The following is a 19,142-nucleotide window of genomic DNA, read 5'->3' as shown; positions in this document are numbered from 1 at the left end:
GGACCAAAGTGTTGGACGAACCAACAAACCAAGTGAACATTGAACTGACCAACATTATCATCCACAAGAAGCATTTATTAAGTTCATCTTACAGGTCCAACATTGTTTCTGCACTGAGCACAAATGCAGAGGACAAGGAAATCAACCTGACACTTAACCTTGTGAAGTCATAACATCGAAATCTCTACACATTTGTTGGGGTTATTGTACCTCTGTACATTAGGCAGTGGAGATTTCAGATGGTGAGCCATCATGACAAGCATAAAAAAGTACAGGATGCCAAGACAGCAGTTCTGTGTGAGTAAAGAGTTACACTCATTGACACCAAACATCAATACATTCTGAGCACAATAAGCTGGATTCATTTATCTAACTACCTTTAAAAGACCAATCTGTCAGATTTAGTGGCATCTAGCAGTGAGGTTGCAGATTGAATTCAACTGAATACCACTTGCCTCACCCCCTCTTTCTAAGCATGTTAAAGAATCTAGTGCAGCAGTGAAACTTGTAGAAAACGCAAATGGATCTTTCTGGAACTAGTGTTTGGTGTGTCCGCTCTGGGTTGCTGTAGAAACATGGTGGTGCAACATGGAAGATTCCGTTGAAGAGGACCTAGTCTCTCTGTAGGTATAAAGAGCTCCTATAACTGTTCTTATTTTCAGGTGACTGTCTAGTAATGGAAACATGCAAATATTTTATTACATTTCTGCCAATTGATCCCCCTAAATCCCACACACTGGACCTTCAACAAACAAAGTCAAGTTTGGCAAATGACAGAGTTTTGTTCAGCATTATTATCTTTACAAACCAACACAAGCCTCATACCCTGACTGCATGCATCCTTGGGAAACGCGGTTTTATTCTGCGACACTGCAGCACACACATTAACTTGTATTGGGAGAACACAAAAGGCTGTAATCATCTGTGGCATTCCAGTGCGCTGGAATATTTGGTGCATAGAGAAAGATTATTTATACAGGCAATTGTGTTTTTTGTGTTTTGTGTTTTGTGTTTTGTTTTTAAAGAACTACACTAATCATTCTACTGCTTTAACTGTGTACCTGCCAATGTTCAAGTTACCTGGCTACCTCCCAAGTTACTACTAAGCAGAGACTAGCTTACAAACAGAATTTCATAAAGGTTGATAAAACAACATATTTAACCAAAACTGTGTGAACTACTTGCATGTAGCTGTGTGTGGTGCTTCCCTACTTTCTCAAGCATGGTAGTTTAATTTTTTTTTAGTAGTAGTGCCAATATTACTGGCATGAGGCAGAAGCCACCAGTGTTGTATATTTATGATAATCATATTAATTATAACAAATGAATCTTACAGTGATGCATTGATGTTAAAGACATGCTAGATAGCGAAGTTTTTATCCTGAACCAAAAACTCACACAAAAACCTATTTCTCATAACAACAGAAGAGAACACACACACACACACACACACCTACACACACACACACACACACACAGACGTGCGCGCAACTATTTAACCCCTCTAGGGGGTAGAATCGGCCTATCAGACAGCTGACGAAGGGTGCTGGTGGGGGGGCAAGGAATATAAATGGCGCTCCCAGTTCCCCATTAGTCTGTCTGAGTGGAAGATTGAGGGGGGTGGATGCATGGGGTGGGGTCAGGCTCAGGTGCTGAGCAGACAGGAGAAAAAACATCCCCTCTTTCTCCTCCCTTCTGCTTTTATCTAAGTTGTTGCACCTTTTAGGCAAGCCACCTCCATCCATCTTCAGTTTGGCTGAACCTGCGAGCTACCTGCAGGCTAGCTCTGTAATTCTATTACACCCACCCCCGAGGAATCAGGAGTATATAGCAGTGGTCATACTTGCTAATACATTCTTGTAAAATCAGCACACTTTCTGCTGTATGTAATGTCAGTGTCTCATGTCTGTCTTTGACTTAACTTCTTTGTGAGATGTCTGCTTCATCAGGGACCTTGATGAATCAAGTGAACCAGGACAAAAAGGATATTTTTAGGCTCTCAAAAATAGACCTAGTAGTCTGCAGCTCATATAGACTGTTCAATTATTGTCAAGAGGAAGTGTTCAGAGGAAGTTGGCGCAGATGTGTGTGTTTGCTTGCAGTGTTGTTGTTTGTATGTGTGTGCACGAGAGCCAGACATGGAGAGAGTGAGCTTCCTTCCCTGTCCCTGTGGCAGCAGGTGTGTAAATAACACCCTAATAAAACTGAGGATGAATCAAAGTGCTGAGGGACCGGAACGCCACTCATGCATACACTCCCTCCCCTTGTCTTCGTCAAACTCCGACATTGATCCCAGCTCATCTGTTCATCATCAGCATCCCCTGGCTGCACCACGCTCTCTCCCTCCTCTCTGGTCTGCTGGGGCACTCTTTATAATTCTGGGTCTGTAGGCCGCGTGTGTTCTGGCATAATTTTGCCGAGTGTCCTGCTTCTGTGCAGGCTGACAGCTGAACCCAAATCCACTGCTTCACTGAGCCGGATTATAAACCAGTGTGCCTGGTTTGCCTCGTTTCCCTCACTGTTGTTACCTGTTAGCAAAATGAGCCCAGGAAATGCTGGAGAAAGCGGGATAAAATAGCCCCAAGCTAAAGGTAAATTAACTGAGGAAATCACATCCTATAGAGGGAGAAATGAAACGCTCAGTCATTTGCGGTCAACTAAAATGAAAAGCTGGGCAAACAGTCAGTGATCATCATGCAGTAATCTGTGACGTGTGAATATCCAAACAGCTGGCTTCACTTTGATTATAAAGGTGTATGAGAGCATAGACTGATGCTGTAAACGGTGATAGCCTCAAAAGATGGGAAATAGCAATCTGTAAATTAAAGGGGTGAACTGATCTCACTATATAAGGCAACTCTGATGAGTGCTACAACCTCATTCTCCCATGTCATGCCAATAATATGCTTTTAGTATCAACCGCACACAAGAAGTTCAGTTTCTACCTAACTCACCGGAATGGCGAGGATAATTATTATCTTTCGTGGGTTTGTAACCTCTAATTTAATATGAATGCCCCACAAGACTGTCTGAATCACGTAAAAATCTCACAATAGTTTAGAGCTACATTAATTGAGTGTTTGACGACTTTAGGGCAAAGCAAAAGCTTTAAACATATCATACTATGGACTTACGAGAGCTTTCCTCATTTTTTTACAGAAAACAGCTGCCTGATATTGATAAGAGCTGTAAGACTGTACCAAAACTGAACTGTAACAATAAAGTTATACACCATCAACCCAAAACAATGAGCTGAAAGACACTAAAACACTGCAAAGAGCTGAAGGGAACTGCTGGATCAGGGGATGATTCTTTGTGGATTTACAGTATCACCCCATTCACATTACATTTACTCAAGTACTCTTTTTCTGTTTTTAATAGAAATATTGATCTGCGCAGCTTTAAATTTACTTGATTTTTTTTTCTATTAAATGTAGTATGGTATCACTATGCTGATGACGCCACTTGCTCTGTCTCTCTTTCACTGCTCGTCATTCCACACATGTGGACTCATAGTTTCCATCTTTTCCTACCCTTCTTATACACTCTTCCCTCATTATCCATAAGCCATTCCTGCCTATATTCAGCACCTGTCCCGTTAACCTGCGTGTTGGATTTGTGTGGCTGTTTGGGCTCCCTGTTGGTGCCTGTTGATTGAACACAGATTTCCACTACTCTAAAATAAACTGCCCTGCTTCAGACTCTGCGTTTGGGTCCTCGTCCTCATAAGTCATATCTGAACCACAACACAGTGAGAAACCACACTATTTAGCTACTTTCCTTCAGCATTTCCTTTTTTCATTTATTGTTCTGTGTCATTTTAATAAAGCTTAAAGCATGTCATTTTTCTATTTCGTGAAAAAGTCAACAAACTAAAGGTCAGAAAATAATTTTTTGGCCACAGTCTCCAAAATCAACCAATAATTTTTGTCTCATAAGCTCTTTATTCTCACTGAACTATGGGGTTCATGAAATGGCCAGTTAGTAACTCAGCTGATTTGCATAATAATTTGAGTCAACCTTTTGGTTTGATTAGTTTCGTTTGTGTGACTTTCAGGCAACATGGAGATTAATGATTCCACTGCAAATGTTTAGTGGTTGTTTAGAGCAGAAGATTTATTAAAGTTGACTGTGATTTGGTGGTAGAACCATAAAATGTTGCCCTCCACTAATATCAGTCAGTGGAATAGACTCATGCACTGGGGAATGAGCTGATGGTCTCTCTCTGAGCTGGTGGGATTGTGTCCATCTGGATTTGCACTATGTGTGATTTTTTTTCCCTGTGAGGTTTATCTTCTGTTAATGTGGACAGACATATGTGAGAATGTGCAGGAGTTGGCGACAGCTTTTTTCTCATGAACTGAGGATGCTTTGATGCTGAATTGAGTATCAAAAACAGAAATTTCAAGTCAATCTTCTTCCAAAAACTCACAATAATAACTCAGCCAGTTACTTTAAGTAGAAGTAGCTGCTGGTATGAAAAATAATGTAAAATATGCATTTGGCTTGATAATGACTCACACAAATACCAATTATTTGAAAACACAACCAGTGGAAGAAAAATAAAAAGCACAGCCAGTGGATATAAGGATTAACATCTGTTGTGTGCGTGTGTGTGTGTGTGTGTGTGTGTGTGTGTGTGTGTGTGTGTGTGTGTGTGTGTGTGCGCTTTACCTTGTTAATGAAGGACCCCCTCCTCTCTCTCCTCCATCCCTCCTCTCTCTCTCTCTCTCTCTCTCTCTCTCACTCTCTCTCCCTCTCTCTCTCTCTCTCCATACATCGGAGGCTGTGAGGCTGCAGCGGCGGCAGAAAGCGGTGCGGACCCCGGTGTGTGCCGATCTCCGGAGGGGGACCGGATAATCCAGTTGGACCGTCAGTGGAGTGGATCCCCTCTATCTACACACTGACAGCAAAGGCACTTTTACATTCCCACCGGGGATTTTGATTTACTTACCACAGGTAAGATCTTTTCGCACAAGTTTCCGTGGCTCTGGGGCAGTCCACACCTCTAATGAGCGTACTGAAGCTCCTCTTCTACCAGCCAGTGTTAATACAGCATGAGGGCATGGCGAGGCAGGTTAAGGGCTTTTGTAAATCCAGATTTGATCATGTTGGGTTTTTGTTTAATAGTGTAGAGCGGGGATAAAGGACAGACTGCCACAGATTAACTTGGAAGTCACGTTTTAGAGGCCGACTCGAGAATGAGAGGTGTCCACTCATGTCTTTACGCACATGGTCTGTCAGTTATCAGCCTTTTCTTCGCGGTGTCCATGAACGGGTCCAGAAGTTTTGATGGTCAGTAATAAGAAGAATCTGTCGGCAAGTTGTCCAAAACACTATAAAGAGAAAAAATGTCAAGCCGGATGTGGGGATGCTAAACGGCTCTGGCCCTTACTTGACTGCTGACTGACTGTACTTTTTACAGACAGGTGATTATGTGCGTTTTGAGAGGTCTATATTCTACTCTTTTTGACCGTTTCCACGTAGTTTCCTCGCGTCCTTGATGAGTGATGAGAAAAAAAATACCTAACGCCATTGTGTTAATCTGTGATGAGTGAAAGTTAAAAAAAAAACTTGTGTTTGCAACCCAAGCAAAAGCCGAATGATTGTTCTAAATACGTAAGAGTAGGCATAACCTCTTTCTGTGGTTGCAGATCGGGTTTGCTTTTCTTCTTGCGCACCAGCAGTAGCCTCGTCTGGGTCTTTACGCACTACGAGTTTTTGCGTCGCTTCTGAAGTTTGAGAGAAGAGTCGCTGTCCGTATTTACATTGTCACCGCCACTCGACCTGTATTCACCAACTGCTCTGCCCAACGACAGAGACGCGCTTTTCTGCCCTCAACAGAATCCCGTTCAAACTCATTTTGAATATTGAATACGTCTTCGCTTGTTGAGAGACTGGTACAACGTATCACACAAATGTATATAATAATGTTTCATTTATACGACGACCCATAAAAGCTTCTTTTATTTGAATACAATTCTAAAATTAAAAATAAAAAGCACATCTTTGTGAAACCCCCTCCAGAGAAATAAGCCAAGGGGGTACCAAACAGGGTAAAGTTCTCCTAATAGATGATACAGTAGTATATTTAGGGATACCGGTAGTGTGACAGGAGGTAGGTAAATGTAGATTTGCCCACGTTTACACGCTAAGTTTTAAAAATCTCAGGATTTGAACTGTAGTTTGGCGTACTGCTCTAATCAGAAAAGAGGTTTGGGGAGTCGTTAAGGTTAGTGGAGTTACAGTATGTGACGGCGAGTCAGTGTGTGTGTGTGTGTGTGTGTGTGTGTGTGTGTGTGTGTGTGTGTGTGTGTGTGTGTGTGTGTGTGTGTGTGTGCGTGTGTGTTCATATGTGTGTGTGTGCGTGCGTGCGTGCGTGTGTGTACGTGTGTCTGTGAGTGAGTGCAGGAGAGTTCTTCAAGGGTTCTTCAGTCTAATTATTCTTTAGAGCGGCTCAAACGTTTTTTTTATTAATAAAGTAAAAATAAAGATCCCAGTGTGCTCCTTAAAATGTCTTTTCATATTGCTGATGATGACATTTTATATATACGCAACATTTAAATAGCTTTTAATCGCACCACAAAGGAGGTTCTGCTCTGGTACAAGCCTAAGAAGTACCTTCTGGTTCTATATAGGACCTTTGAGCTGTGTGTCCAAATCTGTAGTCCATACAAACGCACCGTAGCACTCTACTGCAGCCTCTGGCGACCAGTGATAAGGCTCCAGGGGGGCTCACTCCCACGCTGAACCCTCTGAGTGCCGTGAAGTTTTGGGGGCAGGCTCTGTGACCACTTTGATTAAGGGATAATAAACCCATTTATGGAGGACTTTCAGGTGATGTAACTCGTCTTGAGAGGAGAGAAAAGCAGAGAGTTTGCCACTAAGCCATTTTTTCTGGCTACCACCAAACATCATCACAAACTGCAGAAGATGAGAGTTTGCTCTCAGTGAGTTTATGTTAATGGTTAAGATGTAAGTTAGTTCATCCGGAAAGTGATGGTGACACTTAGAGTGTAATATACGTCGTTGTGATAAGTTTAGAGGAAATGCCCAACAGATCAGCTGATATGCATATGGTTCCTGTGTAGTGAAACTGCAGGAGATGCACGATGACTGTTCAGCAGGTTATGTATTTGGTTACAGAGTAGAAGGTGGAAGAGTTTTCTGTTAGTATTGATTGATCAGTAAATAATACTGACAGAGTTAGTATTAATGGCTATATTTTACACTCTTTTTAATGTGCCGTCCAGCATTTGTTGGCAACTTTGCAAATAGACAATGTTGACCTGAGGTGACTTTATGTCTCTCTCTGACTTTCTCAGACTATGGGGAACACTTTTAATGCATTGGTGTAACTCCCAAAGCCTGCCATTTCTAAAGCGCTGAAAGTCAGAGGTGATAATTCAGTACAGCTCATGCTGATAGACACAGCTTTCATTTGCAATGAGCATTTCATATGCTCATTTCAGGAACTTTTCGGAAACAAATACCAGGAAAATATTCCTTCACTTTTAACATTACTGAATGATTCAACAGTCACACCGGTACTCCCTCTATGTTTGAAGATCAGTTATATATTGAGGCATTAGCACACCATTTTCCATTGGACCTTTTACATCTATGCGAGGACAATTGTGATCCATCTGCAGAGTTTCCCTAGGAAGCAATGAGAGCCTGCCCTGTCAGACACCTTCACTTATTGATTATCGTTGATCTTATCTGAGGATTTAAAATTAATGGGTCAAAAAGTAAGATGAAGGTCCACCCCACCCCAACACCTCATTTTAGCTTGAATGTGACCCTTCACGAATACAAAAAATTCCCAGGGACCATAACACTCCCACCCCTCTCACAGTGCTGTCATCAGGGAAGGAGGGGTGAATGTGACATTGCGAGGTGACATGCGGGAGCAGTGTCCCAGGTGAAGTCATAGATTTTTCACAGATTTTTTTTTTTTTTTTTGGGGGGGGGGGGGGTCTGGAAGATTAAAGAATAAATTTAAATTTAGCACTTTATTAATCCCACTTGGGGAAACTGATTTTTTTTCCACTCTTAGTATGTACACACACAGGCCTGAAATACACACACACGGCCAATGCACATGCTGTAGCAGAGAGATCCCAAAGTGACGGGGCTGCCATGTAGTCTGTACTACAAGTAGTGTGGGGTTTGGTGCCTCGCTCAAGGGCACCTCGAGCCCAGGAGGTGAACTGGCACCTCTCCAGCTGCCAGTCCATACCCTGTAACATGCTCCAAGTTGGACTTGAACTGGCCAACCTCCAGTTCCTAAGCCAAGTCTCTATACGGCCAGAGCTACTGCTGACCCCAATTACTGGACTGGAATAGGGAAATAACTTCCGCTGTAATGAACAGTGTAATAAAGTGACTGTGCATCTAATTTACTGTTACTTTTACTCAGAAAAAGTGGATTCGGTGTTAAGTTATTCTTTGAAGATCTTGTGGTTCATTTGAATATAATAGGACTTTCTGTCCATTTGGTACCATCCAGCCCCTGAAGGTCCCCCAGACCAGGCTTTGAGAACCCCTTCTATAATTGAATAAGTTATTGTCTGCTGCTGGAAAGATGTATGGGAAATGCTTTACAACTGACATGGTGCTATGTATCACCAGGGCTGTGTTTTTGATGCATTTTAAGTGTCCATGCATGTGTTGTGCTGTGCTGTGCTGTGTGTGTGTGTGTGTGTGTGTGTGTGTGTGTGTGTGTGTGTGTGTGTGTGTGTGTGTCTGTCTGTCTGTCTGTCTGTCTGTCTGTCTGTCTGTCTGTGCGCGCGCACAGCAGTATTAGTATAACTCTCAGATATCAGGCCCTGTCATGTTCGGTAAATAGCTATTCATCACGCATGCCTTTCCCCGTGATGGTACCCACAAGATCCAATCCATTAGCCATATGCACGGTGTCCACTCAGAGTTTAATTGTGTGTGTGTGCACATATGTGTGTGTAAAGTGCACGTGCATTTGAAAGAGAGAGGGAGAAAAGTTGAGAAGAGAGAATGCATACATTTTGAACAGCAATTCAATAACATTTACATTATAATCAATTATATGGAGGCAATGAGTATGTGCTCCTGCATGAAGCACATGAGGCTCGTAGTGACCGGATATGGTTTCATAGATACAGAATTTTTGTAATTGTGTCTGTGTATAACAAGGCATAGGGTTGATGGATGATAAGTTGAATTGACAGTGACACTACACAGAGACACACTCTCCTCCCACATAACCATTTTCTCCCATTCTGGAGTGCCCAGTCCCCTCTGCACTGTACTTGTCATCAGGGCTACTGCTGATGTGGGGTTCAGTATAGGCAGAAATGTGCTACATGTTGTCACTAGCCGCTTCTTTTCATCTGTGAGCCATAAGCTTTACCAGGATATAACACGTGGAAGGTTCACGGTTTCCCATCCAGTTCCCCCATCCCCAGGCAGGCACCCTGACCAAGCAGTAGGGGCCACTAAAGCAGTAACAAGGCATCTCTATCATCAGACAGAATATTCATGTTGTTTGGTTCTGTAAAACCCAGAATTACATACAATTACAATGTATATTATTTTAACATTCAATGCCAACATTTTAGGCAACTAAAACACATACAGGTTAATGATTGGAGTTATGAGAAGCAATTCTGTTGTCCAGCATGCAAGTTGGAAGTGAGATTGCTAATAAGCTGCTCAGGCGCAGCAAAGGAAACTGCAAGTCAGTGTACCTCTGTCTCTTTGGTCCAGTTAGATGCTAGTACGATGCTTAGTCTTCAATACTATGAACAACATGCTGTCTGCCCATGACATGTAGGCTACAGTGCAAGTTTGTTTCCCTTGTCTCTTGTTCCCACGCCGGGACTCAGCCTGCCAGCTGCTGTCAATCAAACACAGACACTAACCTCCCTCTGCCTGAGATGAAAACATGCATTTCTGACATTTCCTTTTGTTCCATTTAATCGTAATAACACAATCATCAAGATATTTGAGATTGTGACTAGCAAACACAAACAGTTGTTTTTTTGGATCACGCAACTATCAATAACAGAGCTTGAACACCAGATCTCTGAAGTTGTAGACAAGAATTTTATCTCTGTGACACCTATCCGTCCTTTTCCCTGCATTCTTTCTGTCATCCTATCCTTTCCCCCCAAAACATAATATCTATGTTTAACATATGTCTAACATAATACCCATCAGCCAGTCCTTCATGATTTATATTACCACCTCTTACACTTTGAGATAGAAGCATGTCATCCATCTGTTTACCTGTAAACACTAAGCTTCTTAGTTCTTTTAGTTTTTTTGTTCTTTCTTTCCTTCTTTCTTCTGCCTTCTCTTATCTACATACAGCACTCCCATAAGGCAAAAGAAAGCTTGTTTAAGACATCAGTGCTGAAGTTTGCTATTCTCAGAGGAGATAACAGGGATCAATTTTCACAGATCACCTTCACAGCTTTCAGCAAGTTCAGTGTGCCTGGCCACTGAAAACACGCGCACTCACTCACACACACACACACACACACACACACACACACACACACACACACACACAAGGGCTTGCAAACTCTCACAGGGACAGGATCCAAAAAAACAATTTATCAGTCAGTCACTCTGTCTAAAGGCCTGTGATACTGCCTACAGGCTACATGTAGAATACATCAGCAGAAGCAAAGGAGAATACAAACAGCTACGAAAATATTGTGTGTGTGTGTGTGTGTGTGTGTGTGTGTCTCTGTGTCTGTGTGTATGTGGTATTCTGGTATTTATCACGTTGTGGGGACAATAATCTGTTTACACTCACCTGCCTTATGGGGACAAAATGCAGGTCCCCTTAATGTAAATCGTTAAATTTTAGGGTGCAGACTGAGGATAGGGTTACGGGTTAGGTAATGTTAGGTTAGGGTTAGGGTAAGGCTCCAGGAAATGAATGTAAGTCTATGTAATGTCCCCACAAGTGATAAAAACACAACATAAATGAGAACATTTTAGGATGTATGCGCATATGATTTATATTTTGGCAGCTGCTTTTAATGTGACAGCCTGTTATTCCTTTAAAATCTCTAGAGGATCAGCTGAGGCCCTTTGTGTGTGCGTGTGTGTGTGTGCGTGTGTGTGTGTGTGTGTGTGTGTGTGTGTGTGTGTGTGTGTGTGTGTGTGTGTGTGTGTGTGTATTTCTCAAGACAGGACATAAATTCTGTCTGTCCATCTGTAATAACATCAGTTTGGACTGACACAAGCTAAGTTATGGTGATTGCCACACCTCTCCATGCCCAGCTGATGCTCAACTCTCTACTCCTGTCTCCATTGATCCATCCAAAGCCATGACTCACCCACAGACATCGTCTCCCTGAGGGATGACTATCACCAATCAGTCCAGCAACCTTAGCCGACAAACAACAGAAGGAGACAAAGTGGGGAAAATGTGCCAAAAAAAGATATTATTTTGTTATTCTCTGCTGTTGTAATCGTGGATTCAATTTCCTATCTCGCTCTCTTGACTTACAGCCCCCCACCCACCCCCCTTATCATTTCTATTTTTATCAACAGGTGACCTGTAACTGGTTGGAGAGAAGGAAGAGAAGAGAACAAATGGAAAGGGAGCAGAGAGAAAGAGGATGAGACAGAGAGAGCAGGACCCATGAGATTCCTTGTGCACAATGTGAGCCCTTCACTCTGCCGGTTTTTGATTTGAAAAGAATAAAGGGGACTTTGCCTAAAGAGGAGATCACTTCAGTGTTTTGTCCTGTTGTTGGAGTCCATCTTTTTGTCTTAGTAGGGGTAGCCATGCCTGTACACTAAACATAGAAATAATTCCACTTTCATCCCTTTCTGCTACTTCTTACTGAGTGACTGACCATTGCCATGGAGAAGACATACTCACTAACTGCCCACTATGATGAGTTCCAGGAAGTCAAATATGGTGGTCGCTATAGCAGTGACATCCTCAGCAATGGCATGACGCTTCACCTGGGGGGCAGCCTGGACCGTCACATGGGGCGCACCCGTGGAGGGACCTGGTCGAATAGTCGAAACAGAGATCTAAGCAGCACCAGCAGCAGCGGGGGGCTTCCACGATGGAGCCGGAGGGAGATCTGCCTCCTTTCTGCACTGGTCTTTGCAGCAGGCATGTGCGTCATCTTGGGCAGCATGCTGGCACTCAAGTACATTTCCCTGGACGCCCAACAAGACCCACAGTGCCGACAGGATTGCCAACGTAAACGTTCCCTTCTGAGAGCAGCGCGCTTCGTTCAGGCCAATATTGACCCAACCATCCAGCCCTGCCAGGACTTCTACTCGTTCGCCTGTGGTGGCTGGTTGAGACGTCACGGCATCCCTGAGGACAAGCTGAGCTACGGCATCATCACTGCCATAGGAGAGCACAATGAGGAGAAACTACAGCGACTCCTATTGGAACCCATACGAAGACGTGGGCCCAACTCAGCAGAGCGCAAGGTCAAGGAGTTCTACCGATCCTGCATCAACATCCAGGAGATCGACAAGCTGGGCTCTGACCCCATGATGGAAGTGATAGACAGCTGTGGGGGGTGGGACCTGGTGGGAGCTCCACCCGGAGCTGCTGGGTGGGAGACAGAGGGTGCACCGCAGAGGCCGGATTTCAATGAGCTGCTGTACAGAACCCAGGGGGTGTACAGCACTGCCGTCTTCTTCTCCCTCACTGTCAATGTGGATGACAAAAACTCTTCCAGGAATGCAATCAGGGTGAGAAATGGAATGTGGGGGAGCTGAGTGTACATTCGTGAAAGCATGAGATGTGTGTTTGTAAGGCCATGAGTGTATTTGAGTTTCTGTGTGTGTTGTCAGGTGAAAAAACCTCAGAATCAACACAGTCACAGGACATTAATGACATTATCTTAGGTGCATTATCAGATCCTTAAATTAGAGTCAATGAACATGAGCATGGAGGTTCCTTCTTAACCCTGGGAACACACCATCAATCAAGTATTCTAAGCTCAAGGTTCACATGTGGGCTTATTGCTAGCATTTGACTGTATCTCGCAAACCTTCTTGAGCAAATGGAACTTACTCAGTTGTCTCCATTCCATATCCAGTCACTGGAACAACCACATGACAGAAATTCTGTACTTCGGTCACATGATGACGCCTAAACAAGTTCCATTTGCCAAAAAAGCCTGTGAGATATGGATAAAAGCTCCAGAAAACATGAACTTTTAAGTTCAGTAGCATAATTTAACCTCGAGTGAAACTTTCATGTAAGTATTTATAGACTGGGGTTTGTCACATCTGCTCTGATACACTGTTTGACAAAGTAGCAACTAAAACATATCAACTAACCTATCAGGGAAGCATCCACTACAGTCTTGTCAGGATTTTCATGAGCTACATTAGGAAAAAGGCCCGTGTTCAGCAGTGTGACAGTGCCTTTTTCAGACAATCACGTGGGCTTTAAAGTGGCTTGTTTGGCTTAAGGACAGCAGTGATATTAAGCTGAGAAACATTAGTTGCCCAACATTAGAATGACTGTGTGTGGGCATTATTTATTAAATATTCTAAATTATTCATATGTTTAGCATACAGTGTGTTGAGTGTGCCTTGTTAATGTTGACATTATTACAGATTGTTGAAATATTAACCAATCTTTTCAGTAAACATCTGTTGAGGATTTAGCAACCCATATGTGACTATATGCCAGAAAAAAGTAATTACTACATGAGTGTTAGACTGTGTGCATGTGTATGTTGTGTGTGTGCAGATTGACCAGGAGGGGCTCACACTGCCTGAGAGAAGCCTCTACCTGGGACAGGATGAGGACAGTGTGAAGGTAAACATGTTTGCTGACCTCTTCTTGAACGCAGCCCCTTATACTTGACTTCTGTTAGGCTCTCTTCCTCCTTCCTAACATCCCCTCCTACTGCCCTTTTCCCTCTTTTCTTCCCTTAGTCCTTCCTTTCCCTCTTTCACTCTTCTCCTCCTCCACCTTCTCTTCATCAATCCAACTGTCTTCCTGTGTCACCCGCTGTGCTTTTGTTATCCTGTCCACTTTGCCACATGTCACCCCCGTCACCAGCCATTACAGATGATGGCGCAGCCCCTCCTCTCAATTAGCGTTGATGTCATTGTGCTTCTCAGATCCTGGCAGCATACAAGGCCCTGATGGAACGCTTGCTGAGCATGCTGGGAGATCGCAACGCCACACAGAAGTCCAAGGAGATTATACAGCTGGAGACCAGTCTGGCCAATGTGAGCTGATTTTGCATGCATGTGTTCATGTTATTATTCATATTACTCACAGTCCTATTGTGGGGACTTGTCTTCCTTATGAGGACAAAATGCAAGTCCCCATAATGTAAATCATTAAACTTTAGGGTGAAGACTTGGGTTAAGGTTAAAATAGGATTAGGATTAGGTTAAAGTCAGGGTAAGGGTCAGTGTTAGGCAAGTAGTGGTTATGGATAGGGTAGGGTAAGTCTCCAGGAAATGAATGTAAGTATATGTCCCCAAAAGTGCTGAAAACCTAGTGTGTGTGTGTGTGTGTGTGTGTGTGTGTGTGTGTGTGTGTGTGTGTGTGTGTGTGTGTGTGTGTGTGTGTGCAGTGTTGACTAAAATGTCCTCTCTCTCCAGATCACTGTGTCAGAATATGATGACCAAAGAAAGGACATCAGCACCATGTATAACCGTATCACCCTCAGGCAGCTACAGCGCATCGCTCCCAGTGTGAGTACTACACACACACACACACACACACACACACACACACACACACACACACACACACACAGCATATAAAAATATGCATCATTTACAAGTTCGTGTGTGTGCACATGCGTTTTGGGTAGAAGCAGATGTGATGGATTAAGATTTGAACTCCAACTGAGCATTTTAAGTAGTGTGGCGAGTGTGTGAGTGCACAGAGGGAAGGTGTGTGTATGTTTTGGGTGGGAGGGAGTGGTGTAGTGCTCCACACACACACACATACACACACACACACACACACACACACACACACACACACACACAGGCATAAGTGACTCACAAAAGCTGTCCGCCCTGCAGGGTAGACAGGGAGGTTGAGGGATGGAATGAAAGAAGGGAGAAGGAAAAGGAGAAAATGAGGAGACATTGGGGGCTGGTGGAAATGATGGAGGAAGGGGAGGAGAGAGAAAGACACTGGGGACACAGGCAGGGAGGAGAAGACTGAGGCTCTCCTCTGAAGCTACAGGAACACTGACAGAGAATCCTCAAGATGTTTCATGGTCGAGGGAGGGATTGATGGGGACTGGAGGGAAGGAGCTGAGATGGAATCTGGGCACATTCTGAGAGGACGATGAAGAGTTTGATTTTTAGCTTCTCAGCCAATAAAAGTACACACACAGAAAAAGAGACAGCATGAACATGAGTAGGAATAAAGGGGATGTGAGGGACCCTGACAAGAAAAAAAGAGAAGCATGGACTGAAGCAGATTAGAGAATAAAGATTCAAGCAGGGATGGACTGAATGCTGCTGAATGGCTTCAGTGTGTTGCTGCTATTCATTTGCTTTTTCCAAATTCTGTGAAACCCTTAGGGGTGGCACGGTGGGGCAGCAGGTAGTGCACGTGCCTCACTGCAAGAAGGTCGCCGGTTCGGTCTCCGGGTCGGGCAGGGCCTTTCTGTGTGAAGCTTGCATGTTCTTCCCGTGCGTGCGTGGGTTCTCACCGCTTCCTCCCACAGACCAAAAACATGCTCATTAGGTTAATTGGTTACTCTAAAAAATTGTCCTTAGGTGTGAGTGTGAGCATGAATGGTTGTTCATCTGTATATGTGGCCCTGCAATCGGCTGGCGACCGGTCCAGGGTGTACCCCGCCTCTCGTCCGTTGACGGCTGGGATAGACTCCAGCCCCCCTGCAACCCCGGAAAGGGATAGTCGGGTATAGACAATGGATGGATGGATGTAAAACCCTTGAGCTCTGTCATTCAAAACTTGAATTCGATGTAAAAACCTGATTAAATTACAAGGAGGCTGACGTGCAAGTAACTAACCACCAAAAAAAGTAAGCAAAGTAACTGCAAAAAGTAAAATGGTGAACTTTAAAGTAGAATAGATCACTGTTGATCTAAGGGACCTGGCCCCGACTTTTTTGTCTTTTAACAATTTAAAGCAAAACAAAGTGACATACAATCACTTCATTGCAAACAGTTATTTGGTAACTGTGGTCAAGCCCCAATCAGGCCTTGTACTGAACCCCCAAAATTCAGTGCCAGGTCAGTTCTGTTACTGCATTGTGTTGGATTATTAATTATTAATGATGACAAGGTTGTAGGATGGGTTTAAATTTATAGGTCAGTGCAGGTTTTGGGTTTTTCTTGGGGGGGGGGGGTATGACTTTAAAAACTAACCTGTGTCATTCTTTCACTCACCATAGCTTCACTGGAAACGCTTGCTGGACAGAATCTTCCACGACAACTTCTCAGAGGACGAAGAGATCGTGGTGCTCGCCACCGATTACATACAGAAAGTCTCTGACATCATCAAGACCACCTCAAAGAGGTAGAGACAGAGAGCACGGGTGGCAGGGTGGAGGTGGAGGGTTGGGACTGTGGAGAGGGGAGAGAAAGATGAGGGCACTGAGGTGTATGGAAAATCGATGAAATTAGACGCAGGAATTTTTGAGTCGGTACTTTTTGAGCATGAGTAAGCGCTTTTGTTTGAGATTTGAGTGCGTGTGTGTGTGTGTGTGTGTGTGTGTGTGTGTGTGTGTGTGTGTGTGTCTGTGTGTCTGTGTGTGCTGTCTTTGGTGTAGGGCTGTCACCATAGTTTGGGCTACAGTGCAGTGTCACGAGGTGTATGGATTGGTTTTTGAGTACTCCTGTACATGTATTTGTGTGTTCATTTGTGTGTGCGTGTGTTTGAGGTGAGTCACTGTTGGGTGAACTTGCAGTTCTACTGCAACTGATTATTATTGATCTACACCCACACCTTTCTACCACCTGCAGACTCAGACAGAAGCACATGGACGGACGGACACACACACACAGACACACACAAACACACACACACACTTTCTTTCCCCTTCTTCTTGTTGACAGACTCCAGGGGAGGCCTTAGAGGGCTGCTGCACATCAGGATGTGTGTCACAGCAACTGACAGCTCGCCAATAGCCATTGTGCTCCACACAAATGCACAACAGCACTCAGTCCTCATGCATGGCTGACTAGCCAGATGACTGGCGGGTGGATTACTTGCTTGTCATTTATGTCTGTGACTGGATACATGTCTCTCTGCCTGTCTATAGCAGCATAACCCATTCAGACATTTTGGTAATTTCATAACTCACCAGTTCATGACATTACAGTACCTTCAGTGTTGGTCATATAAGCACCTCATCTCACAATTTCAGATTTACCATGTTTACCATGTTGTATCCTACAAGCTCTGATCAATTTTAGTGCAAGACCAGGGCTACAAACTTGTGTAGTGTTGATCGATCATACACAAGATTTGTGATCAATGAATCAATCAAAGTGCAATATATTCACTTTATCAGAGGTCAATGACATTGCTAAATTGACAAAAAAGAGATTTTTAATTTAAGGTCATAGCACTGGTTCTTAGAGCAGTGTCTGTCTGTGAAATCAGCTGCCTCAGAAATCCTGCTGTGAACAAACAGGACTGTGGTGGAGATGAATGGTTGCTTTTATTTTACAAAGACAGACCTCTGTCTAAGTCATTTATGAATGCATTAATAGGATTTATCGATGGGTGCAGATTTGTGTTGAACAGGAGGTGTCCATCTATCTGATCCAGTGAGACACGATATGAGTCGTGTTTCTCAAAATGAAGATCACATTTCCCAGAAACCCCACTGCTACCTAGCCCGATGATCATGTTAATGTTAGCTATCGATTTTTGGGAGGATGAGGTGTTTTCTTTTGTTTTCCAAAGTCAGTAGCAAGTGGCATATCTGTCCTGCTGATACGGAGGCTGCTCAGAGCAGTTGAATTTTACATTTCTCACCATTCTCAAAGAAATATGTTTGAGTTCTTTCTGTAGAGTAAGTCCACTTAGAACAACTCAGTTTTATTTCTTAGGTTTTTTTTTACAAATGCTTTTACCTCATTTCATGGCCTTATTTTTGCTCCTTTCTTCTCCATGCACATTTTTACAGGATACAAATAAATGTTGAAAATTCTTTTGTGTTTTCTACTGCTTACTTTTATCAGCCGCCATAAAAGATAGGATCTTTCTTTTGGCAGTGATTTAGCTGAGCTCCCATCAGTGTAAACATCTCTTCCATATCAAATTTTCTACTCTGTTTTGCGCTCTATTTTTCCTTATCTCTTTTATCTGGTCTCCTGCTGCTCTCCCTTCTTTGTGAAATGTACTTTTTAATCACAACACTCCAACACACATAGGCATTGAGTTAGGGTCATATCATTAAGGGATTCATAATCCTCTTTGTAAAAGTACAGCTACCATCATCACTGTCAAATCCATTAGCCCAGGTTCACTTCTCCTCAGGTCTGTCTCCTCCCTTGTTGTTTACCAATCTTCTCTTTGAGTTGTCTGTCCATCCATCCCCCCTGATGGCTTTAGTAATAGATTCTACACTAAGTTTCAATCATCCTCCCTCCCTGTCTTTTGTTCCCTCCACCTGTGTCCGCCTGACATCCTCTCCCTTTTATCGCGCGTTCACTCAGTCAGCTGTAATGTTTGGTTGATACGTTGATACGATATGTCATTGTGGAGCTGCACTCTGAAAGTTAAAATCAACTTTTCATTTCTGAGTTGTATTTAGTGCCACTTAGTTGTGGAAGCAAATGCCAGGCACATCTTAAGCATGTGACTACGAAAGATGGTGATTTAATCTTGGTGAACATGCCTGAGTTCACCGTGTCTTGGTCAAAAGGAACAGGTACTGAACAACACTGTGCCAACATGAAAAACTGTTAAAAGAAAACTGAAACATGTGGCCTGGCCACTCCCAAGACTTTGTGCCAAGTGGTCCTTAATAAAAGATATGTAAACTATCAGAGGTCAAAATAATGTTTTAAACTGCACTTGCTAATTTCACACATTGGTGAGCTCAAATGTATGGAAGCCCATTTCTGCCAGTGAAAGGAAAAACAATGCTGAGAAGTTAGGAATCATTAAAATAACTATATTTATAGTGAATGAAAAT

At 43.3% G+C, this 19,142-nt stretch overlaps 1 protein-coding gene across 1 annotated transcript in view; it reads left to right on the top strand.

The window, feature by feature from the left end:
- The first annotated feature begins 4,822 nt into the window (after window positions 1-4,822).
- The window catches only part of LOC139336902 (endothelin-converting enzyme-like 1), a 48,100-nt gene continuing 33,780 nt past the window's right edge, over window positions 4,823-19,142 (top strand). Inside the window, exons 1-6 of the mRNA XM_070971205.1 lie at window positions 4,823-4,959; window positions 11,551-12,723; window positions 13,736-13,804; window positions 14,113-14,223; window positions 14,605-14,697; window positions 16,386-16,510. Coding sequence (XP_070827306.1) covers window positions 11,866-12,723; window positions 13,736-13,804; window positions 14,113-14,223; window positions 14,605-14,697; window positions 16,386-16,510 — 1,256 coding nt within the window. The 5' untranslated portion in view covers window positions 4,823-4,959; window positions 11,551-11,865. The remainder of the gene's footprint in view (window positions 4,960-11,550; window positions 12,724-13,735; window positions 13,805-14,112; window positions 14,224-14,604; window positions 14,698-16,385; window positions 16,511-19,142) is intronic.

The sequence above is a fragment of the Chaetodon trifascialis genome, chromosome 9 (assembly GCF_039877785.1).
Source record: "Chaetodon trifascialis isolate fChaTrf1 chromosome 9, fChaTrf1.hap1, whole genome shotgun sequence".
Taxonomy (NCBI): domain Eukaryota; kingdom Metazoa; phylum Chordata; class Actinopteri; order Chaetodontiformes; family Chaetodontidae; genus Chaetodon; species Chaetodon trifascialis.
Note: the sequence above shows the minus strand (reverse complement) of the source record. Positions and strands in the feature narration are given on the sequence as shown.